Source organism: Carcharodon carcharias, chromosome 14 (assembly GCF_017639515.1).
Source record: "Carcharodon carcharias isolate sCarCar2 chromosome 14, sCarCar2.pri, whole genome shotgun sequence".
NCBI classification, from domain to species: Eukaryota; Metazoa; Chordata; class Chondrichthyes; order Lamniformes; family Lamnidae; genus Carcharodon; species Carcharodon carcharias.
Genome location: NC_054480.1, coordinates 21,836,232 through 21,859,988, shown reverse-complemented (window position 1 = coordinate 21,859,988; position 23,757 = coordinate 21,836,232). Strand labels below are relative to the sequence as shown.

General features: G+C 39.3%; 1 protein-coding gene across 15 annotated transcripts in view; it reads right to left on the bottom strand.

Annotated features, from left to right (window-relative positions):
• The window catches only part of zmynd8 (zinc finger, MYND-type containing 8), a 116,453-nt gene that overhangs the window by 4,910 nt on the left and 87,786 nt on the right, over positions 1–23,757 (bottom strand). For 12 of the 15 annotated variants that reach the window (XM_041204531.1, XM_041204529.1, XM_041204526.1 and 9 more), the window contains 9 exons: positions 23,211–23,360; positions 22,104–22,256; positions 17,400–17,951; positions 14,718–15,086; positions 13,936–14,132; positions 6,314–6,394; positions 6,136–6,214; positions 3,951–4,190; positions 3,253–3,410 (listed from right to left, as the gene is read on the bottom strand). In XM_041204531.1, the coding sequence (XP_041060465.1) occupies positions 3,253–3,410; positions 3,951–4,190; positions 6,136–6,214; positions 6,314–6,394; positions 13,936–14,132; positions 14,718–15,086; positions 17,400–17,951; positions 22,104–22,256; positions 23,211–23,360 (1,979 nt within the window). The remainder of the gene's footprint in view (positions 1–3,252; positions 3,411–3,950; positions 4,191–6,135; positions 6,215–6,313; positions 6,395–13,935; positions 14,133–14,717; positions 15,087–17,399; positions 17,952–22,103; positions 22,257–23,210; positions 23,361–23,757) is intronic. The other 3 variants (XM_041204536.1, XM_041204537.1, XM_041204540.1) reach the window with 1 other exon arrangement.

The window sequence follows — 23,757 nt, the reverse complement described above, 5'->3', positions numbered from 1 at the left end:
TTACTCTCCATTTGCCAATGTCCGTTTAGTTGGTAAATGGTTGCATTTACGATTGTGGGTTGAGTTGCTGGAACGTAGGTGGCTGGACCGCGACCAGTTTAAATAGGCTGGTTGCTGGTCACACCTGCTCCTATCTGCAGTTGCAGTACTACAGAGAGAACCTTAAATGCATCATTTTATGAATCCGTATCTGTGTAAACTTGAGCTACTACTCTTGGTTTTAATATTTTGTTTTTATTTAGGAGAACAGTTTTCATGTAGGATAAAATGTTTTTAAATCAACTTCAGCCAGAAACTTGCATTTTGGACATCTCGAAATTTCAAAATTCTGTAAAAACTTCAGGGAGTTTATTTTAATGTTAATTCAGCTTTTTCATTTTGATTATCAACAATTTTAGCTTGATTCTACTACTATTAATTTTTCTCCTCAGCTGTAGGATAGCTACATAATTAAGCTCTTAAATCAAATATCGCTATTTGATCTCGACAATAATTGTTAATGTTCCACTTTTACTTAGAAGAGTGAGTGATTTTCCTCAAAGTTTGCAGGTTTCCATGCCTGTCATGTCACTCTGAGGCAGCCTTGATGTTTTTGGTTTGCTCTTCAGAATCTACAGCAGAATTGGGCTGCAAACTTACTATTTTGATTGAAACTTGATATACAGTCAAATGTCCTGTGGCATAGCTCAGGGTTAGTTGCAGGAAATGACAATGGGGTCATTTCCAACTCATCACTGGATTATAAAATTGGCATTGCGGTGTGGGCAGCAGTAACAGACCAGCCAATTTTCTTTCCTGTTAAAATACAGGTAAAGTAAAACCAGGCACTTTCTATAACAGATTGGCTGACTTGCAGCACCAGTTTTAAGCTCCAGCATTATACTGAAAATTACTCCTGTACGTTTTTTAAGCTAAGTTTATTGTAACAAGCCACAATAGTAGTGGATCTGGGCAACACTTCAGATGTCAGTGGTGGAAGCATTTCAAAGCAGCAGTTTTATGGCCTGAAATGGCCTCAGTCAAACTTCATTCCAATTAAAATATCAGAATTAGCTGTTACCTCTTGGCAGTACCAGTGTGGCACCAGAAATTAGGTAGGACAAGAAAGAAAATATACAGAACTTACTGTTCCACACATTTTATGTTTCTTTCTTTACATATGGAGGATTGGGGAAGAGGAAGAGGAATTGATGATGCAGTAGGTTAAAACATTGCCCTTGACTTCTGGACCTAGGTGTATTCCGTCTCAGACTGTCAGAATGAAATAATTTTTTTTTCTCTTTCTGCTGTAAGAGACCTATTATACAAACTGGTCCCAGTTTTGCTGTCAGTGGCAACTAAATTGTGCTCACCATCCACGATGCTGACAGCCGCCTACAGATTTTTACTGAGTTTTTGTATAGCAGCATTCAGTAAATAGAGAGCCTTTCCAGTGTGGGACCCTCTACATGACATCTGTGTGCAGGACAAACAACAGTATGTCACTTTTTACTGAGGCAAATGGAGTCTAAACCATGAAGAGCAAGTTTGGTTCGATATTTAATTCAATGTAAATTCATGTACAGAAAGCGAAATAAAGGTGGGGTGAAGATAGAATGATAAAAGGGACAGAACAACATCTTGTATTTATACAGTGCTTTCAACATATTAAGACAGCCCAGGGTGCTTCACAGCAGCATTAAAAAGCAAAGTTTGGCACCAAGCAATATGAGGCGAAATTAGGGCAGATGACCAAAAGCTTTGGCCAAAGAGGTTGGTTTTAAGAAGTGTCTTAAAGGAGGAAAGAGAGGTAGAAAGGTGAAGTTAGGAAGATTTAGAAAGAAATGTTAAAAAAATTTTTTTTTTGTAACTTCCAACTATAATTACAACTATACTTGTACAAGTACCTTTTCAGTGCCAGAGAGGTTCATTCATTACACTTAAATGCACACTCTAACTTTTTCCAGCAAGTTTAGCATTAATCTTTTGTGTAAGCAGCACAACTTCCTGCCCCTTGTGTTTTAATGCCAAGTCTGGCAAAGCTTGTGCAGAAACAGGGCAAGTGGGGCAGCAATTACAGATTTCACCATTTTACTGCACATATCTGGATGCCAGAATTTGATTGCCATAATAATGGTAAGCACTGATCATCTCATTGTTATCATTGCAAATGCAGGCCACTAATTTAAGGTCGGTTCAACTAGTCATGCAGGACTCTTATTTGAAAGATTGGGGTAAACAAACATTGTAGGTAGAGGAATTTTAACCCTGCATCTAGTCCCAGTTTTATTTGACACTGACACTGGTGATGAGGACAAGAAGTGCTCTGTTCCTCAGGACAAAATTCCATACCTAATTGCAATTATTATGAAGTCAACCAAAAAATCCCTGATAATATGATTAATAGTTTTCTGACCTTCACTGCAGATGCATTACATATGAATAATGACCACTTAATCAAGGCATTGCAGTGAGCCTGGTATCTGAGTAGACAGACTGCTGCAAGGAAACAAACAATGACTTCAAGAGAAGAGGAGAAGAAACTGACACAGCAAAGGAAAAAACACAGATCTAGAATCCAAGAGAAATCTAGCCTAGATTAGACATACAATGTCAGAATGAAGTCAAATTTCTAAAGTAATGCTTGAAAAGACCCGCGTGCTGATTAAGTAGTTTGGCCTTTATCCTGCCTAAACTGGAGTTGAATGAAGGTTTGTGTCAAATTTCTACAAGTGGGTCCTTGAAATTGAGGATTATAAATCTTACTATCTTGTCCAACATGCAAACAAGGAACTAATTATCTTAAATACAACTACATATAGATTACTGTGTCAATTTGGAAACAGTTGACATTGCAACATAGGTTTCCATTTGAATCCATATAACAGAAAAAGATTGTGACAAGCAAATAAAGTAGCAATGGTTTAAGACTACAATGTGAAACAAAATGATCAGAAGCATGTGATGCTGAAAAGAAAACCATCAGGAAAGCATTTCAAAATGGTCCATAGATGTCATTTCTTCAACTACTCTCTAGCAGGAAGTTGAACCGAACTAGCTTTGCAACATTTGATTACCAGTGAATTTGGTTTAGTCACACACTGGTTCCTAAAAAAGATAAGTTTTGCCAAATAAAAACTGTGGTTGTTTCACTTAACTGAGCTGCAAATAGCTTTGAAAATAAAGACAATATTCAATGAATACCATGAGTTCTATAGGCCTGAAGTGTCTGAAGTAAAGTTCTGCAGATTCAAGTAACCAGGCACTACTTACTGTGACATTTTCCTTGCTTTTATCTGTGCTGGGGTCCTTGTCGTTTTGGCTGGTTTTGCTCTCTGATGGTGACTGCTGGACCGCGGGGACCTGCTGTGCATTCTTATTTAATGTATCGGAGTTCACTTCTGATTCAGTTTCCTGCTGAGTAGCAGTGGCTACAATCAAAAGATAAATCTGTTAAAGCTGATGTACTGACTCTGCAATTTAAAGGCGACCCTGGAGAGGTGCCAACTTACAGGCTGAAGTTTATATTGGGCATTAACAGTAAAGAGCAGAGTGAGCGAGGTACTTGTTTCTTAATGGATAAAATATATTCAATGAAAGATTAATGTCTGCTGTGCTTAGTACTTTGGGTTTACAGGCAACACAATCTTCCATGCCTATCTTGCACTTTAAAGACAATACACATTATTGAAACTGTTGCAATAATGATGGCAGATGAAGGATTCTACACTTCCCTTCTTAAAATCAGTGCTCATGTAACATTGTGATAAAAATGATACACAATTCTTGTCTCTCTTCAAAAAGATTAAGGCATGCTGATTTTTGTTTTAGGAAAATCCTTTGCTTGAATATATTTCTCCAAAAAAGTATACAATCCATCTATGTTCAATATTAAAATGAGGTCATTCAGGCTGAATACAATGTCAAGGCTGGAAAGCTTAAACCTGTCTCTAAGTTATGACATTATGTACCTGACTGAGTACAAGACTTCATGTGCTCTGGCCAGTGTGCCTGTTGACAAGGGTAGTCACAGTAACTGGTGTTCCAGCAACAGTAGAAGATGGCCTCCTTCCTGCAATTTGCACACCACTGCTTCTTCTTGGTTTCATCAACAGCCTGCTGCTTCTCTGCCTCCATCTGCTTTTTCATCTCTGTGACCATACGATCCTTTTCCTGCTCAAGACTCTGGCGCATCTCTGCCATTGTTAGCTCTAAGACACACAATCAAATTGTTTTGAGAAAATCATCTCAGCTTATTTACCATCAATGGATTAAAAGAGAACAGTTTTTTTTTAAAGAAATACAATATTTTAAGATTTTGAGACAAAGGGGGATTCTAAAGCATTTAATGGTATTCAATTCTCCATCTGTGTGTGTTTGGGCTTTCAAATTGCTTGTCAGAAGCAGCCCAGAGTAAAGATTGTGTGCAGAATCTCCTTCAATGAGAAAATGAAACTCTCCTTTCATCATGTATTAACGGTACCAGTCACAGGACCCTATCCCATGACAGTTCATGATTAGAGGAGCTTCTGTACAAAATATGCTCCTGGGTTATCTCTGACTAAAAAAGAATATAAAGTGTATAAATACTTCTGTTTATATCTGGGAAGTACATAATGTTTTAGCAGAAGTGTAAAGAAGCTGCACAAGTTAAGTTGTAACAATAACAGTTGCAGCACTACACTGAGATAATGGCATGGAGTGACATGGCTAAAAGTTTACTCCCAACTAAATCGAATTACATTTAGATTGAGGCTTATGATCTGAACTTAGAGTTTTTGTGTCATGAGCCTGGGAACCCATCTATACCATAATATTATTTGTCTCCTTATTTAAGGAAAGATGTAAATGCATTAGAAGCAGTTCAGAGAAGGTTTATTAGACCCAAAACAGGAATGGGCAGGTTAGGTTTGTATCCACTGGAGTTTAGAAGAGTAAGAGATGACTTGGTCAAAACCTTTAAGATCCTGAGGGGTCTTGACAGGGTGGATGTGGAGAGGATATTTCCTCTTGTGGGAGAATCTAGAACTAGGGTTCACAGTTTAAAAATAAGGGTCCACTCATTTAACACAGATGAGGAATTTTTTTTTCTCAGAGGGTCATGAGTCTTTGGAACTCCCTTCCTCAAAAGGAAGCGGAAGCAGAGTCTCTGAATATTTTTAAGGAAGAGCTAGATAGATTCTTGATTAACAAGGGGGTGAAAGGTTATCAGGGGTAGGCGGGTGGTTATAATCAGATCAACCATGATCTTATTGAATGGCAGAGCAGGCCTGAAGAGCCAAATGACCTACTCTCCTGCTCCTGTTCATGTAATATCAACCTTACCCCAGAAGTACACCTGAAATCCTTTGTACAAATTTGACCCACTAAGCTTAAAACATAAACAATCAAAAGTAATGTAGCTTTACAAGACTGCATCCATTATTCCCAGTCCACATGGTTACAATGATTCATAAAACAAATGGAAAGCACCTGCCTGTATCACAATACAGGAGGTGAGGAAAGAGGATGCACTGCAAAGTAACAAAGGAAATTTACATTGATTCTCTATAAAACAAGTTACTAATCTCAATGCCTTTTATCTAAAGGAGGTGCTTAGCAGAGGCTAGATACTTCCCAATAGAGAAGGAAAGCCAATTCTTACTCCTCCCTCACGCTTTCTGGTGGCCAGGTTCAGAATGAGGCTGACAGAGCAGGTTATCTGCCTGGGTCTCTCTCCCCAAGGGTGTTGGGTAATGCAAGAAACCCAAGCAAAGTGAAAGGAAGAAAAACGTAATAGGTTTTCAACTAGGAAATGAAAACCAAGCAGCTGATCCGTGACACCAGATTTACGTCCACGCAACAAGTTGAAGATCTACACAGATATCTTTTAGGAGGGGAATCTTATTCTCAAAAAAGAAATCCAAATGTCAAAAAGGCCCAATCTAGCACATGTCATTAGGGAAAGACACTCAACTGAGGCCTCAAGGTTTCTCACAAGCAACCAGTTCACTTTGGGTCCTAATTTCAGATGGTGTAGCTAATAAATACGTTTCTACATATCCCTTGCCAAGGTAATGAAGTATGACACAGAAAAGGCAAATCAAAATAATATTTTTTCAGCAAGTAGAAAGAGAAAAAGGAGCAGGCAGCACAAAATTGGCTTGTGACATTTACCAAGATTATGTTTCATCTCAGCTAGTTCCTGCTGATGCAACCACTGCAGTTTATCAATTTCAATTTTCATTCGTCGTATCTGCCAGGTGACAAAATAAACAGTCAATTCACATCAGCTGGTTGATGATTTGCAACATTATTTAACAGTGAGTCTTCAATTTGGACATAAATGACTAACCTCTGCTATTGTGCTTCCAGAACTATTTCTGGAAAGATCATTGTAGATTTCAGTCATCGTTCCCTTTATCGCTTCCATCATCTAAAAAGTAACAGTTGTATGGGTTAATAATGAAAACTAGGTTCTTTGATTTATACCATTTTCTATTATTGTATTTTCTGGTACTTGTCTACATGAAATGCTGTCTGATCACAAAATAAAGTATAGTTCATTATCTTCAACAGTAATTCAGATTTTACAACTAATGTCTTCTCTGTCCTTTTGACAGCTGAGCATCACTTAACACTTACACCTTACAGCAATCATTCTTGTGCAAAGCTGCCAGAAACAGAGACCAGCAAAGAAAGCCCTGTAGCTGAGCTGGACTCTTGAGAAGGGAATCTTCTTTTTCATATTAAAAACTCATACTTGGCACATATTTAACAAGAACATGTGGCCAATTTGTTCATGTGCGTGTGCGTTGGTGGGGTGGAAAAGAGGGAGGAGAGAAAAAAACAAGGGAATTACCATTTCACTTTTTTAGGTCAACTCTGCCGAAGTAAATAATTGACTCAGGCCGTGGTTTTCCAGTCCCACCAGCTGCGGGACTCATTGCGGGTGGGATGGAAATTAGGCAGGCCAGCCAAAAGTCCATTGACTTTGGCCAGGAATTTCCGGTCCCACCCAAAAACCCCGCCCACAGCGTTTAACTCCCAGAAATATGCAGCACTGCGCTCAGGAAAAGTGGAAATTTCCAAAAGTACCATTTACCAGAAACTGAACTGGACTAGCCATATAAATACTGCCGCAGCAAGAGCAGGTCAGAGGCTAGAATTGTGTGATGAGTAACTCACCTGACTCCCCAAAGCCTGTCCACCATCTACAAATGTACAAGTCAGGAGTGTGATGGAATACTTCCCACTTGCCTGGACAAATGCAGCTCCAAAAACACTCAAGAAACTTGACACCATCCAGGACAAAGCAGCCGACTTGATTGACACTCCGCCCACAAACATTCACTCCCTCCAACACCAACACACAGTGGCAGCAGTGTGGCTACAAGATGCACTGCAGAAACTCACCAAGGCTCCTTGGACAGTGCCTTCCAAACCCATGACCACTACCATCTAGAATGAGAAGAGCAGCAGATAGATGGGAACACCACCACCTCCAAGTTCCCCTCCAAGCCACTCACTATCCTGACTTGGAAATATATTGCCGTTCTTTCACTGTCGCTGGGTCAAAATCCTGGATCTCCCTCCCTAACAGCAATGTGGATGTACATACACCACAGGGACTGCAGCAGTTCAAGAAGGCAGCTCACCACCACCTTCTCAAGGGCAATAAATGCTGGCCTAGCCAGCGATGCCCACATCCCGTGAATGAATAAAAAAAATTGCAGATGCCTATGGTATGAATGACTTCAAAACATACCACCGCAGTGAAATTACCACACCTGACAACAATATGCCTCAACTCTATTAGGTGCAGTGGCTACCGTATCCATAATAAATAATTATTTCTTACAACAGCATCCATCTGGCTTCTCAACTGAAATCAACTTATTGCTAGGTTATCAATACTTTCATACTGATGACTGGTAGTGAGCTGGAAATGTTTTCATTTTGTTTCAAAATCTTACAATCAACATATAGAAGCAGCATTCATCACATGAATACCTTAATTTAGGCTCAGCTTAAGTTATAACTCTAGCATTGATGGAAAGAAATCTTTTATCACAACAATGTCAAAGAAAAAATGTGAAAGTTACAATTGCAAAACAGATGCACCCTAATGTACTTTACATAGTCTTAAATATAAATACTGTGGCTACAAGAGCAGGTCAGAGGTTGGGAATTCTGTGACGAGTAACTCAACTCCGGACTCCCCAAAGCCTGTCCAGCGCCTACAAGACAAAAGTCAGGCGTGTGATGGAATACTCTCCACTTGCCTGGATAAGCACAGCACCAACACTCAAGAAGCTTGACACCTTCCAAGACAAAGCAGCCTATTGGTTCAGCACCCTAACCATCACCTTAAACATTCAGTCCCTCTGCCTCTGATGCACAGTGGCAGCAGTGTGTACCATCTACAAGATGCAGCGCAACAGCTTACCAAGCCTTCTTCGACTGCACCTTCCAAACACACAACCTCTACCACCTAAAAGGACAAAGGCAGCAGACCCATAGGAACACCATTGCCTGCAAGTTCCCTTACATGCCACACACCACCCAGACTTGGAAATACATAGTCATTCTTTCACTGTTGCTAGATCAAAACCTGGAACTCTTTTACTCACAGCACTGAGTGTACCAACACCAGGCAGACTGCAGTGATTCAAGAATGTGGCTCACTACCACCTTCTCAAGGACAATTTGGGTTTGACGACAAATGCTGGTCTTGCCAGCAATGCTCACGTCCCAGGAACAAATTTTAAAAAAAACTTCCTTTACACACATTTCTTTTTGGTGGGAGGGGTGGAAAGAGAGAGTAGAGGGCTCGCTGGTTTAACGTAAAGAATCCTAGACATTGATGGGCGAGTGGGGTGGGGAGGTGGTGGTTGTACCAGTATTCTGGCCACTTGGCTAGAATACACACATTAATTGGGTCTGGAATCTAAAATCAATGGCTCACAGTCTTAATTAATGTAACTTTGGGTTCCTTCTTTCATATCTTAAACTTCAAGAAATATGCAAGACTGAATCCAATTACTGAGCTCTCAATCAATCCATCAACCAGCGAGGAAAATGCACGTCTATCCAATGGTGGCCTGTGATCTTCACATATTTGATGTTGCACCATGCCAATGAAGGAACATTAGCTGTGGCATCTTCCCTCAACAGGGATCCTAATTACCAACCTTACAGACCCACTTTCTCCCAACTATGTGCAAATTATTGGTCCTCTTAAGAGACTTGGCTGTATCCAAAGCCACTTTGATAGTTTGTTTAAATCTGTAGGATACCTTCGGAGCTTCTTTTGTATCAGCTCAACATCAAAAGGACACCAGGAGATAAAAGTCTTAATAGGAACACTTTGTTTAATAAAATATTCTGCATTGTCTTTCTTGGGTAAAAAGGGTACATCAAGAGGACAACTTGTTCAAGTATTTCAAACAAGTGGTAAAGCAGCCTTGGTTGTGCTGTTTTGAAAGATATATTGTTACATGAATTATAACCCAGCTACAATCGGTGCTATCTTTCAACTTTGCACCTCAATCTCACTGGTTTGTCTTTAGCCTGAAATATATGTTACAGTGTACAGTGCAATGTTGTATCAATTTCTTGGTGCATCCCAATGGTTAAAAAAAATTCATTGTTTGCCCTGTGGCCTGTTAAATCTGATTATTTCAGGTATAAAAATCACCTTTCAGTTCATATGGAGCAAGAGCATGACGGTAGAAATGAACTTTTGCCTTGAGCATTAGAAAATGTATCTGGAATGAGCTTAATATGTAAAAGACTGCAGGTTTAAGCATTTACAACTCAAGATACCATATATATTACAACTGTAAAGTGGATGTTTGTTAATGCAGTTCACTGCGTGAATCAATGATTTGTGGAGAGGGCTCGAGGGAGCAATGTCCAATCATGCAGATAATACTAAAACAGGAGGCATGGTAATAATCCTGAAGACAAGAAACAGCAAGGGTGGTGGATTAGGCAAAATCATAGCAAATGTAATTTAATGACAGTAAATGCAGGTTAGTACATTTTAGTAATAAAAGCAATAATTATACATTGAATGGATGGAAAGCTAAATGACGTGTGGAGGAGCAGATGGATTTGGGGGTTGAGGTTCACCAGACATTAAAAGCAGCACCTCAGGTGGGAAAGACCATAAAAATAGAGTACTGGGTTTTATGGAAAAAAGATGTAAAAATGTCAAGGTCAAGTTGTAATGGAGGATCTATAAACCCTAAGCAAGGCCTAGTTGGAGTACTGAATGCAATTTTGGGCTCCATGCAATAGGAAGCATGATGTTGCAACAGAGAATATATTGCAGATTCACAGGGTTGATGCCTGCCATGAGGAATACAAATATGAATTGGTGTGGGCTATATAAGATTAGAGAGCTGAAAGCGTGCTCAAGGATTAGTGGGGGAGAAATAGGTTTTGATTCATGGGGCACGGGCACCAGTACTGGGGTAAGTGGGAGCTGCACCAATGGGACAGTCTTCACCTGAACCGTGCTGGGACCAATGTTCTGGGAAGTTGTATAACTAGAGCAGTAGAGGGGGCTTTAAATTAGACTTTGGGGGGTGAGGGGTGATGTGGTAAATTAAAGGGAAAGGACAAGGCCATACAGCAGGATAGCGACATGGGTAATGATAACCAGAGTGTGGCAGGAAGGGACAGAGCGTATAAACTTAAGAGTGCACCAGCAGATAAGGCCAGAGTTTGCAGAAATGCTGAATGTGCATAGCATTTGTAACAAAATGGATGAATTAATAGCAGCAATAGAAATAAATGTGTATGACCCAATAGCTATTTCAGAGACATAGTTGCAAGTTGACCAAAAGTGCGACCTAAATATTCAAGGGTATTTGACATTTTGAAAGGGCAGGAAACTAGGAAAAGATGGTGGGGTAGCTTGGTTAATTAAGGGTGACATCAGTGCAGTAGTGAGAGATGACTTTAGTTCAGAAGATCAAGATGTAGGACCAGTTTGGTTTGAGATGAGAAATAACAAAAAGGTGAGAAGTCGCTTATGGGAGTAGTTTACAGGCCCCTTAACAGTAGTTACACCGTGGGACAGAGTTATCAGGAAGAAACAGTGGGGGCTTGTAAGAAGGATACTGTAATAATCATAAGTGATTTCAATCTTCATACAGATTGGACAAAACAGATTGGCAAAGATAGCCTGGAAGATGAGTTCATAGTGTGTTTTCAGGACAATTTCTTAGAGCAGTGGCTCTGCTCCCTACCAGGGTGCAGGCTATTTTAGGCCTAGTGATGAGGAATAAAATAGAATTAGTTAACGACTCATAGTAAAAGGAGCTTCCAGGCAACAATGATCATAACATGATAAAATTTCACATTGACTTTGAAGGTAAGAAGAGTGGGTCTAAGACTAGTGTCTTAAACATAAATAAAATTAATTACAACATTATGAAGACAAAGTTGGCCAAAGTGAATTGGGACAATACATTAATAGGTAGGAACATAAAGGAGCAGTGGCTGATATTTAACGAAATATTGCATTACTGTCAAAGATATATTCCATTTAGAAAGACTATGACTACCACCATCCGTGGGTAACTAAGGCTAACTTTGGCTAGCTGAAGGAAAAGTGCACAATACTACAAAGATTAGTGGTAGGTCAGAAGATTGAATAGGTTTTAGAAATCAGCAAGGAATGACAAAAAGAATGAGGGAGAAATTAGAGTATAAGAGAAAGCTAGATAGAAATATATTAAGAGCAAGAATTTCTACAAGTATTTGAAAAGGAAAAGAGTAACTAAAGCAAGTGTTGATCCTCTAAAGACAGTGAGTCTAGGGAAATAATAATTAAAAATAAAGAAAGGATAGAAACATTGAACAGCTATTTTGTATCTGTCTTCACTGTAGAAGACATAAGAAACATCCCAAAAATACTTGAAAATCAAGGGGGAGGAGGGAGGAACTTAAAACCAACCACAATCACTCGGGAAAAGGTGCTGGGAAAACTATTTGAACGAAAAGCTGACAAGTCTCCTGGACCTGATGATCTGCATCCTAAGATCTTAAAAAGAAGTGGCTACAGAGATAGTAGATGTACCAGTTGTGATCTTCCAAAATTCCCTAGATTTGGGGAAGGTCCCAGCAAATTGGAAAGTCATAAACGTAACACCATTATTCAAGAAAGGAGGAAGACAGAAAGCAGGAAACTATAGGTCAGTTTGTTTAACAGCTGTCATAGGAAAAATGCTAGAATCTACAATTAAGTAGATTAGAGCAGGGCACTTGGTAAAACCATAATACAAATAGGCAGAGTCAATATAGTTTTGTGAAAGGGGAAAATTGTGTTTAACTAATTTATTAGAGTTCTTTGAAGAAGTAACAAGCAACATTGATAAAAGGAAACCTGTAGATGTTGCCTACTTGGATTTCCAAAAGCCATTCAATGAGGTGCCACACCAATGGTTACTACATAAAATATGAGCTCATAGTGTAGAGGGAACATATTAGCAAACACAGAGGATTGGTTAGCAAACAGGAAGCAGAGAGTAAGGATAAATTGGTCATTTTCAGGTCGGCAAGCTATAACTAGTGCAGTGCCACAAGGATCAATACTGGGGCCTCAACTATTTATAACCTATATCAATGACTTAGATGAAGGACCCAAACGTATGGTAGCTAAATTTTTATGATACAAAGATAGGTAGGAAAATATGTTGTCAAGAGGACATAGAGTCAATAATAGAATTTAGATAGCTTAAGTAATGGGCAAAAAAATTGGCAGATGATACATAATATTGGAAATTATGAACTTGTCCACTTTGACAGTACAGAAAGACCTAGATGCTTTGGTACATGAATCACAAAAAGTTAGTATGCAGGTACAAGTGATTAGGAAGGCAAATGGAATGTTAGCATTTATTGCAAGGGGAAATCAAGTTTAAAAGTAGGGAAACGTTGCTACAGCTGTACAGGGCCTTGATGAGACTGCATATGGGGTACCTTGTACTCCAGTTTCGGCGCCCTTACTTAAAGATGGATATAATTGTATTAGGGGCAGTTTAGAGAAGGTTCACTTGACTGATTCCTGGGGTGATGGGGTTAGCATGTGAGGAAAAGTTGAGCAGATTAAGCCTACATCCACTGGAGTTTAGAAGAACAAGAAGTGATCTTATTGAATCATAAAAGATCTTGAGGGGACTTTACAGGGTGGATGCTGAAAAGATGTTTCCCCTTGTGGGGAAGTTTAAAATTAGGGATCTCCCATTTAAGACAGATGATGAGAATTTTTTTTCTCAGAGGGTCGTTACACTTCGGAATTCTCTTCCCCAGTGAGCAGTACAGGCTGGGTCATTGAACACATTCAAGGCTAAGTTACATAGATTTTTGAGTAAAGTGTTGCAGGGGAACAGACAGGTAGTTGGAGTTGAGGCAATAATCAGATCAAGAAATCATGATCTTATTGAATGGCAGAGCAGGTCTGAGGGCCTAAATGGCCTACTCCTAATCCTAATTCTTGTGTTCTTGCATAAGACAGACATGACAAAATTCAGACTACGTAAGGACAAAGGAAAATCAAGGATGATTATATAGAAATGCTTAAAATAATGAAAGGGACGGGAGAGGCTATTTCCAATCGTTGGTAATCTAAGAACTATGGGACATAAACACAATGGAAGATTTAGAACAAAAAGCAAGGGAAAGTCTATTGGTTCCCCGCCACCACCACCACCACCCCAGAGATTTGAGAGCCTATGGAATGCACTATTCAAATTAATGATTAAAATAAACCATGTCCAACATTTAAAAGAGGTGGTTGAAGGAAAGGGGCATAAAGAGATTTGGAAAGGGAACAGGAACATGAGACCTAGGATTATTAATCACATGGAGAATGTACACAAACATGGACTGCTGCCATGTTGTCATTTCTAAGCAATTCTATGTAGCAAACCTATTCAATAAAGGGAGAATAACAGAACATACCTTGTTTGTATACTTAGTAAGGTCAGCAGCAACATCAGCAGATGGAGTAGCTATAGGCAAATCAGAACTGTAGACTGAACTGGAAGCTGTGTTCATTGTTGCTGAACTGCTACCTGCCGCAGGTGTAGAAGAACTACTTGTAACCAAAGTAATGGAAGATGTTGAAGTTGCCAGAGTTGCCTCTTTCTGCTGCACAGCTGCAATTAGAAAGTTAAAGTCAGTATGAGACTTTTCACTGTCTTCAAATTTGGCATATTCATACATGACTATCAAGTTATAGGATTCTAAAATTTCAACACCTAACCAGCTAACACTTGAGCACAAAATCATCTTCAGCCATTTCAGATGCCACAGTAATTGTGAATGTAAAGGCTCAATTTCCACATTGTTCATAATGTTAAAGAAAGGAAAAATAATAGGAGGCTGTCATTCATGTAATGAAAAGGGAGACTGGCAGATTTCAGTGCGTTGTCTTGTGTATTAGTGACACTCCTAGTCTGTCGGGGCTTAGTTTCTATGAGAGGCTGGGGATGGTACAGCTCCAAATCATCTAAGGCAATGTCAATGAGCTTAGCTCCCAATGCTGATTCCTCTCGGTTTCTGAATATGGCGTTGCTGCACATCAGTCTGTACTGTGTTACCAATGACCACCCTAAGGCTTGATTTGCCTCCCTTAATACAAAAGTAATCTTTAAAAAAAATTTCAATAGTAATAAAATTACTAACATCATAATGTGTTGGGCTTTGTTAGAATTAGAGCTAGATACTCAAAATATTTATACCTTTCACAGCCAACCTCGTCTGGTATCGTGTTCCTGTGGTTTGAGACTGCTGTTGCTGCGGCGCTTGCACTTGCTGCTGCTGTCTTTGTACCTTCTGCATGTGCCATTTCTGTGAGGAGGTCTGAAACTTTGTCGAGGGATTCCATACCACCGCGCGCTGAACAGCTGGAACAGTTTCCTTTGGCAATAGAGGCCGTTGTTTTTTAATTGGACTATTGCTAACAGCAACAGCTGGAACTGTGGCAGTAGACACAACACTGGCAGTCGTTGTAATACTGGTTGAAGGGGTCTGGCTTGGGAGACTGGGGACTGAAGAAGCAACCTCACCTTTTGGTTGACTGGACACAGTTGAAGTGGGTGATGCTTTACCTATATACATAATTAGGAATATTATACTTTCCCTTTAACTGTTGAACAGGATAATCAGCAGTTTGATCCACACATCTCTGATTATCTTTATCAAATTCTCTAAAGGAAAGGCAGGAAAGTTAGCACGAGGGCACTATTTTTTGTTGAAGGTACCACCCTCCCACCCATTTTTATAGTGAAAAAATGTACTCTTCAAAAATATTGGTTTGAATTTTTTCTGAGCCAACTGGTTCTAAGTCCAGTCTCAAGCCATGGCTACTGCAGTTTAAACGAGTCCAAATCGAGACCCATAAGAAAGCTCTATGGTCCTACACCCTGAAGCAAGTTCACAGAATCACAAAGTTGTTACAACACAGGAGGCAGCCATTTGGCCCATCCTGTCTGCACCAGCTCTCTGAATGAGCATTTTACTTAGTGCCATTTTCCTGCCTTCTCCCCATAACCCTGCACATTCTTCCTTTTCAGATAACAGTTTAATTCCATTTATAATGCCTCATTTGAACCTGCCTGCACCACACTCTCAAGCAGTGCATTCCAGACCTTAGCCATTCGCTGTGTGAAAAGGATTTCTCTCATATTGCTTTTTCTTCTTTTGCCAATTACTTTAAATCTATGCCCCCTCGTTCTTAATCCTTCCATGAGTAGGAACAGTTTCTCCCTATCTATTTTGCTCAGACTCATGATTTTGAATGCCTCTATCAAATCTCCTCTCAGCCTTATTTTCTAAGGAAAACAATCCCAACATCTCCAAAGTATTTGCATAACTGAAGTTCCTCATTCCTGGAACCATTCTCGAGAATCTTTTCTGTACTCTCTCTTATGCCTTCATATCCTTGCTAAAGTGGGGCCTCCAGAACTGGATGGCATACTCAGCTAAGGCTAAACTTGTGTCTTATACAAGTTCAACATAATCTTCTTGCTCTTGTACTCTATGCCCCTATTAATAAAGCACAGAACATTGCATGCTTTATTAATTGCTCCCTCTCTACCTGTCCTGCCACCTGCAATGACTTATGCACATATACATCCAGACCCCTCTAGTCTTGCATCCTCTTTAGAATTGTGCCCTTTATTTTATATTGTCCCTGCTTGTTCTTCCTACCAAAATGAATCATTTCACATTTCTCCACATTGAACTTAATCCACCCATTCCACCAACTTGTCTGTGTCCTTTTGAAGTTCTACCCCATCCTGAGCACAGTTAACAATGCTTCCAAACTTCGTATCATTCGCAAATTTTGAAATTGTGCCCCATACACCAAGATCTAGGCCATTAATAATCAGGAAAAGCAAGTAACTCAACACTGACCCCATCCACAAATTTTGAAATTTTCCCCTGTACACTAAGATCCAGGTCATTAATATATATCAAGAAAAGCAAGGGTCCCAACACTGACCCCTGGGGAACTCCAAACTACAAGCCTTCCTTCAGCTTGAAAAATATCCATTAACCACTACTCTCTTTTCTGTCACTCAGCCAATTTCATATCCATGTTTCTAATGTCCCTTTTATTCCATGAGCTTTAACTTTACTCAAGTCTGCAATGCAGCACTGTATGAAATACCTTTTGGAAGTCCAAGTATACCACATCATCAGCATTGTCCTTATCAACCCTCCCCATTACCTCTTCAAAACCTCCAGCAAGTTAGTTAAATGCAATTTTCCCTTTAAGAAATCCATACTGGCTTTCCTATCTAAATGCTAAGTGCTAAAGAAAACACAGTCCGTTTTAGTTCAGCTGCAAAAATTAACATTTAAAGTAAAAGTGCCAAACTAGATTTCTCCAAGTAAATCTTCTTCATTTAAAAGTGGAAAATACTTTTACTAAGGAAATACATCCTTCCCAAGGTTGTTGTATTCCTTCATTTCAATGCATTATACCACGGTAATGAAAACTACACCAAAAAGTTTAATATCTGATTCAGCCATTCTGAAGTTTCCACTATGGTCCCACTTTTCAGCCAGTCTGAATATACAAAGATCATTATTTGGCAACTTGAGATGTTAAAGAAAATTAAACTCCAAATCTCAATGTGCTTCCAGTTTGTTAATTATGACTGGCTAATCCAACTGCGTCTTCTACATGTTAAAAGTATTTGATTATCATGTTGCAGATTGCCTTAAACAATTCTCTAAACCAAATAAACTGGCTTTCCAAAGTGGAAATTTTGATCAGGTCTCATCCACGGCATTCTACTGTTACAAGGTATCCAAAGTTCAGCCTTGAGATAGTAAACACGCCATCACTGGATCCTCACCAGGTATAACAAAGTATTACAATATAAAGAAAACAAAAGTTTAAAGATACATACTTTCTGTATTTGATGCAGCTGGTGATTCCTTCAACGTCGGTGTAGGAGTTTGATCCTTTTTGCTCTTCTCCCCTTTCTTGCTTTCACGCACAGCCTCTTTACTTTCATCTCCCAGGTCTATAACCAGTTCATTCTCAGAATCGGAATCAGAGTCCAGTCCCAAGTGCACTGTTGGCGAGTCAGTCTCATCTTTATTTCCTGGTTTCTCCTTTGCTGCCTGATGTAGACTTTTCATTTTCTCAACAAGTTCTTTGTCAGGGTCCCCATTCGCCTTTTCCTGTCCAGATGCTTCACTTTTTCCCACAGCAGAACTTGGACTGGTTTCTTGTTTCACTTCACCATGAGTCATTACCTGCTTTGGCTTCTTTTTCACAAAGGGCGAATCCTTCTCACTCCTGACACCTTCCTTTTCCTCTCCCTCTTCTTGCCCGTTATTTAGTTTTGGCCCTTCATCACTGGCATATTCGCTGTCAGAGGTGTCCGACTTTTCTGAATCCTCAGAGTCACTGTGCTCAGCTCCTGCGTCAACATCTTCAGCGATTTCATTTATTCCTTGGGATAACAACACATTCAATTTTCATACAGTACTAAATCAACATCCGAAATAATGTCAATCAAGTCTCAAAACAAATAACCACAAGCTTCAAATGCTGATCAGAAACATTACAATAGATGGATATCCCTACACAGGGCACAGACTTCATGATTAGTAGCATTTCCAATTTACTAGTTTACAATACAATAATTTGCAACAAGTCAAAACTAGTTACTGGAACACAATGACATGATGTATACAGCAAAAATGCCATGAATTTACTGTGTCTGATTTTGCTTTTAAAGAGTGGCACCATTTGAATATTGCCAATGGAATTTTATTTCACTTCAAAATCTAAAAATAAGGATGCGAGAGAGAGGAAAAAATTCTGATGGGTCTTAACAGGGTCGATGTGGAGAGAATGTTTCCTCTTGTGGGAAAATCTAGAACTAGGGACCACTGTTAAAATATATTTCGGGTCACCCATTCAGGACAGAGACGAGGAGAAATTTTTCTGAGGGTTGAGAGTCTTTGACTTCCTCAAAAGGCAGTGGAAGCAGAGTCTTTGAATATTTTTAAGGCAGAGGTAGATAGATTCTTGATAAGCAAGGGGGTGAAAGGTTATCGGGGGTAGACAGGAATGTGGGGTTGAGGTTACAATCAGATCAGCCATGATCTCATGAATGGTGGAGCAGGCTCAAAAGGGTCAAGTGGCCTACTTCTGCTCCTAATTCATATGTTCATATATAAAAAGCAAAACTCTAAATCAGGGGTTCAAATGGCATTCAACCATAAGAATTTGTAACAGTCCGTTAAATGTCCAAGATCAGATTGTCCACACAGCCACTCCCCACTAAAATCCCTCCAGACTTTCTGCTTTTGTTTAACCACAATGTATCGCAAACTTTTTGGAAAGGCTTTATTCAGTTCCAAATTTGTCCCACCGGTGGCTTTCAGTGCAGAAACAATGTTGATATGTACTACTGAACTCTTTATTATCACGTCTTGATGTCAGTGTGTACCAGTGGATGACTGATTATACAACTTGCAGCAATTACAATCACCATTGAATAATAATCAAAATTTGTTTACTGAATATATCGAACATGGATTAAGTTATTGTTGTTGTTTGAGGGTTATTACAATTAATCATAAGGAATGTAGTTAACAGGGTACCAAATGAGGGCTTAATATATGAAAGAATAGATTCTATAAAATAAAGCAGAAGACTGAGGGACTAAGACCGCACACTGTATACTTTTAATATAAATATATAAATAAATAAAAATAAATAAATAAATGTATATAAATAAATAAATATATATAAATAACTATATATATATCTTGTGGTTATTTATAACATTTTTTTAAAAACTGAACAAAGATCCTTAAAATGGCTGAAATTGTGACCGTCTGTGATACCAGAACAAAGGAAGCCACTATGCCATTTATTAATATAAATTTAATATTTATTATTAAATAATAGTAGCTCAACAAATAATGAGCTATTTAACAAACACCTGGAGACTACACAGCCCAACCTCAAGGGAGATAATCAAAAGCCTTTTGTATTTGATAACCCAGGCTGGCCAGCGAAGATGGAACATCTACTAATACAACGGCCTCTCAAACATTCCTTTCAACTCATAATGGCTGAGAAGTTATCAGCCTGGAACACGAAGCCAATTTCCAAACACTGTATAAACATCCTTTGTTGAAGATGTCGTGAAGAGGTAAAGTCACATGACCTAGGCCCCAGGGCTTGTGGAACAATTAATATTGCCTTGACGAACTGAAAAGCTCAGTCTGCTGTTTAACATCTGACTAGCAGGCCACACTAAAGGAGCTCTGGCCCAGGTTGGACACCTGGCCCCATCAATTCTGCTTCTGTTGGAAGTCCTGTACCATCGCCTCCAGGACTGATTCTTCTCTGCATGCCTGTCTCATTGTGTGAAGTCCACACCACCAGAAAAGTGAATTCTATAACATCGGCTTTCAACCCACCAACCTCGGTGATGGAATACCTCATTGGACTTAGATTCTGAACTCTGGAACACACGTGAAACAATATTTTTCCACTGTGGTCTCTGAAATGTAAGTCTTTCTTTTCTCTATCCCTCCCTTCAATATCTGAAGGCGAGGGGAAAGCTGCAAACTCTATTTTCACGTTTTGAGTGTGTCCAAATAAACTAATGCATTGAGTTCATTCTATTTCGAGTTTCTGTAGGGTTATTAATAGAAATTGGATGACGCAAAAACCAAGGGATTGGGAACTACGCCACCGCTTATAAGAGGGAAACAAATCAAAATATCTTTGTTTACAGACAGGTGGTGAAAGTAGAAATTAATGCATGTCATGAAGCTATTAACATATATATTATTGGAAAATGTTTTTCTTATAAAATAGAGGTTTAGTCTGAGGGTGTGCTTAACTGGATTAAAGCCTGCTAGTCTGGGAGCTTTGATGTGTACTAGTTTTGATATATAAGAGAGATAGAGTGCACTTGCATTTTTTGAATAGGGCATTCAAGAAGTGGGGTGAATTCTGGCACCTAGCTAGCAGAAGCCAAGCAACATGTTTATATTGCTGATAAAATTGGGACTATGAAAGGGGTTTTATTGTTAGAATAGGCTGGTAATACAATGAGGATTTACATTCAATGGGCTGTGCTAGGTATAACTTCAGCAGTTTTGTGTGGGTAGAGCAAAGGCAATGTGAGATCAAAAGCAGCTGTAAGCCTCCAGCTGTCTCCACAGGAACCAAAGTGAAAAGAATCTCATTTTAAATTCATAAGGGGAAAATGCTTTGCCTGGTTCCTGGTTAAGTCTATAGGTTGCTGTTGCCTTAATGGAGATTAGTTTGGGAATATGTTAAAAGTTATGATCGTAGTAATTTGTAGCCATGTGTATATATTTAACTTGTGTAAATTAATAACATGTTTCATTTAGCTTTATATAAAACCTCTTGAGAACTGGTGGCATGATCCCTGAATTTAGAGTTGCATCTCAAGCATAACACTTAAAATTATAGGTTATGACAGTTGCTTAAAGTTTCCCCCGGGATTATTTTTAAATAACTCAGCTTTACCGAAAGGCTGTCTCATAACAGTGCAATTTAAATTAAACCCCATCCTGCCCATAACAAGGCAAATATTGAATAGAGCCCTTTCAACATGTTAAGGCTGCAGTGTTTAAATGAATGAGGCCCAAAATGCATATAAATACCTCCACCCAGTATGGCTTCTTGTTGTGCATATTGCAAAAACCCTCCGATGATTCAATTTTTCTATGTTAAAGTATATGTGCTTCAGCAAGCTATATGGTCATGGAAGTAGCATAATTTGTCCTCATCAGATGTCATACACACCTACCTTTCCAGCAGCTGTCACTGGATATTATCAGGAGCAGGAACTCTAGCTGCTTTTTCTCAGGTGGGCTAACTGTAGCTCTGGTTCAAATCAGTTAATAGCACCAGCTGCAAACTAAAGTATACATTTTCTGGGCTACATGGCTTTATACCCTGTATGCACTTCAAATAAAGCTATAACATAAATGCGATTGGGTGCTACACTAGAATAGGGCATGGAATGCTTATTAAAGCAAGACGTGTTGAGTGTTTTATTCAGTCAGCTATCAATAAATCTTCAGTACAAGTGGGATAATCTTTGCATTGTACAGAATACAAGTAAAATAGGCAAGAGTAAATTTGCAAGTGAAACAGAGATAAAAATATTTTCAAGTTATGACTTATGGCTGGCAACTTCAGTAGTAGAGTGCTGGGCACCCTTCCAGTTGAGAGCAAGTACAAATCCTTGCCTCAGAAATCATTCCTATGGGACTTTCCTTCAGTGGATGGGTTTTCAGAACGTTAAACCATTCACTAACACGCATTTCTCCATTTTATCAAAAAGGTGTGGGGAAATATAGTTGCCTGTCCAACACCACATACTTTGTCAGTCAATTAAACAAGATGATTGGCAAAATGCCAACTCTCACGCCTTCCTAACCAATTATTGTGGTGGGAGATATTTTCAAAACTCATCAAATCTAGGCTTTTTGCTTACCGTCCCTCTCTACCCCATCCCCACTCCCCCAATCCCTCCCGCAAAAAAAATAGCAAATTTACCAAGGCTTTCTTGAAGGACACAAAAATTTGACGAAATCCTCACCTAGTTGTGCTTTACAACTTTCTATCGTCTTGTCGAGGTTAAGCAGGAAACTGCTCCGAACTGGTTGCTTTTTCGGTGAAGTGAGGAGCACAGGAGCTGACTGTAAAACAGATTCGCTGAGCTCTTTTAGATCCATCTCTGCTTTACTGCGATCTATTATGTGAAAAGAAAGAGCAAAACATTAGTGAGAAGGGAAGATCAATTTTGTGTTAGCAATATCTGAAAAGACAGAGGCCAAAGCCAATGCACTACAATGGCAGCCCAATGGCACAATATAGCTGTGTACCAAAGTGCTGCACATTAGGGGTACTATGAACACAAGCAGTTTGCTAAGTCAAACAAAAGCAAAACACTATGGATGCTGGAAATTGGAAATGAAAGCAGAAAATGCTGGAAATATTCAGCAAGTCAGGCAGCATCTGTGGAGAGAGAAACAGAGTTAACGTTTCAGGTCTCTGACTTCCATCAGAACCCTGATGTACTGCTGAAAGGTCACAGACTTGAAACATTAACTCTGCTTCTCTCTCCACAGATGCTGCCTGACCTGTTGAGTTTGCTAACTTAGTTGGTTCATCAAAATGAGGGTTCTTAAACCAATAAATAGACCTTTAAAAAAAAACTGACCTCTTAGGACTGAAATGGAAATGAACAGCAGTGGTGTTGAAGACATAAATAAGCAAATTTGTAAATAATAGCCAAAGGGAGAAGGCAAGTTTCCTCATTGTACTGAACAAATATACGTTTGATATGCAAAAATCTCTCTGGCTCTGTGTACTTTATGACCTCCAATATACAATTAAAAATGTCAATAGAATAACTGGGGCTGTGTGCTATTGGGAACTAATTTACTAAATCATAAAAATGGTATCAATTTTAAAAAAGGACAAAATACTTCCATTTCAATGTATCTATATCCCTCCAAAAGAATTACACTCCTTGCTCCAAAGACTCTTCCTCCTTCATCACTTTCCAGGGCATGTCACATACCCTTGGAAAATCTCATCAAACATGCACACACACCCCTCCCACCCAGTTTCTTTCTCTCACTGCACTTCAACCAGAAACACCACAAAACCAATGGAAGAACATTTTGTGGTCACAACTAACCAAGGTTTAGGTTAAGGATGCTGCCCGTAGGAGGGGTTTTCAAAGTCCTTTCTGCTTTAGCAGCAATGGGAGTGGAGGACTGAGGAGAGAAGGGTTTTGGGCTGCCCGACACACTGCCAGCTTGACTCGTCTTCACAGATCCAGGAGAAGCTGAAAGAGGAAACAAACTGGATCAATGTGGAACTGGCGGAGAATTCCAGGTTTTGAACAATGTTTGCAACCTGTGCCACAACTGAGCATAAAGTCAGTAGGAGGATAAAAGGTTTGCTATCCAATAACTGCACACAGTGTACAGTCAATGAACAGAATATTCTGTTTAACCACTGAATATGGAATCCATCAAACCTATAAGGGACCCCTGCATAACTCTTAGCTTCCTTCAAACCCCAAGATAAAGTTAAGTCGCGAGATAAATTCCATATTCAATGGCAAGCCATCAAATATCCCCACATTTCCTTTTGTTCATTTAGAATAACAATGGTGCATAAGTCTCTTGTTTAAGTTTCTGAACAAAATTCTCAAGATATTTGGCAACTCAGCCAACTAA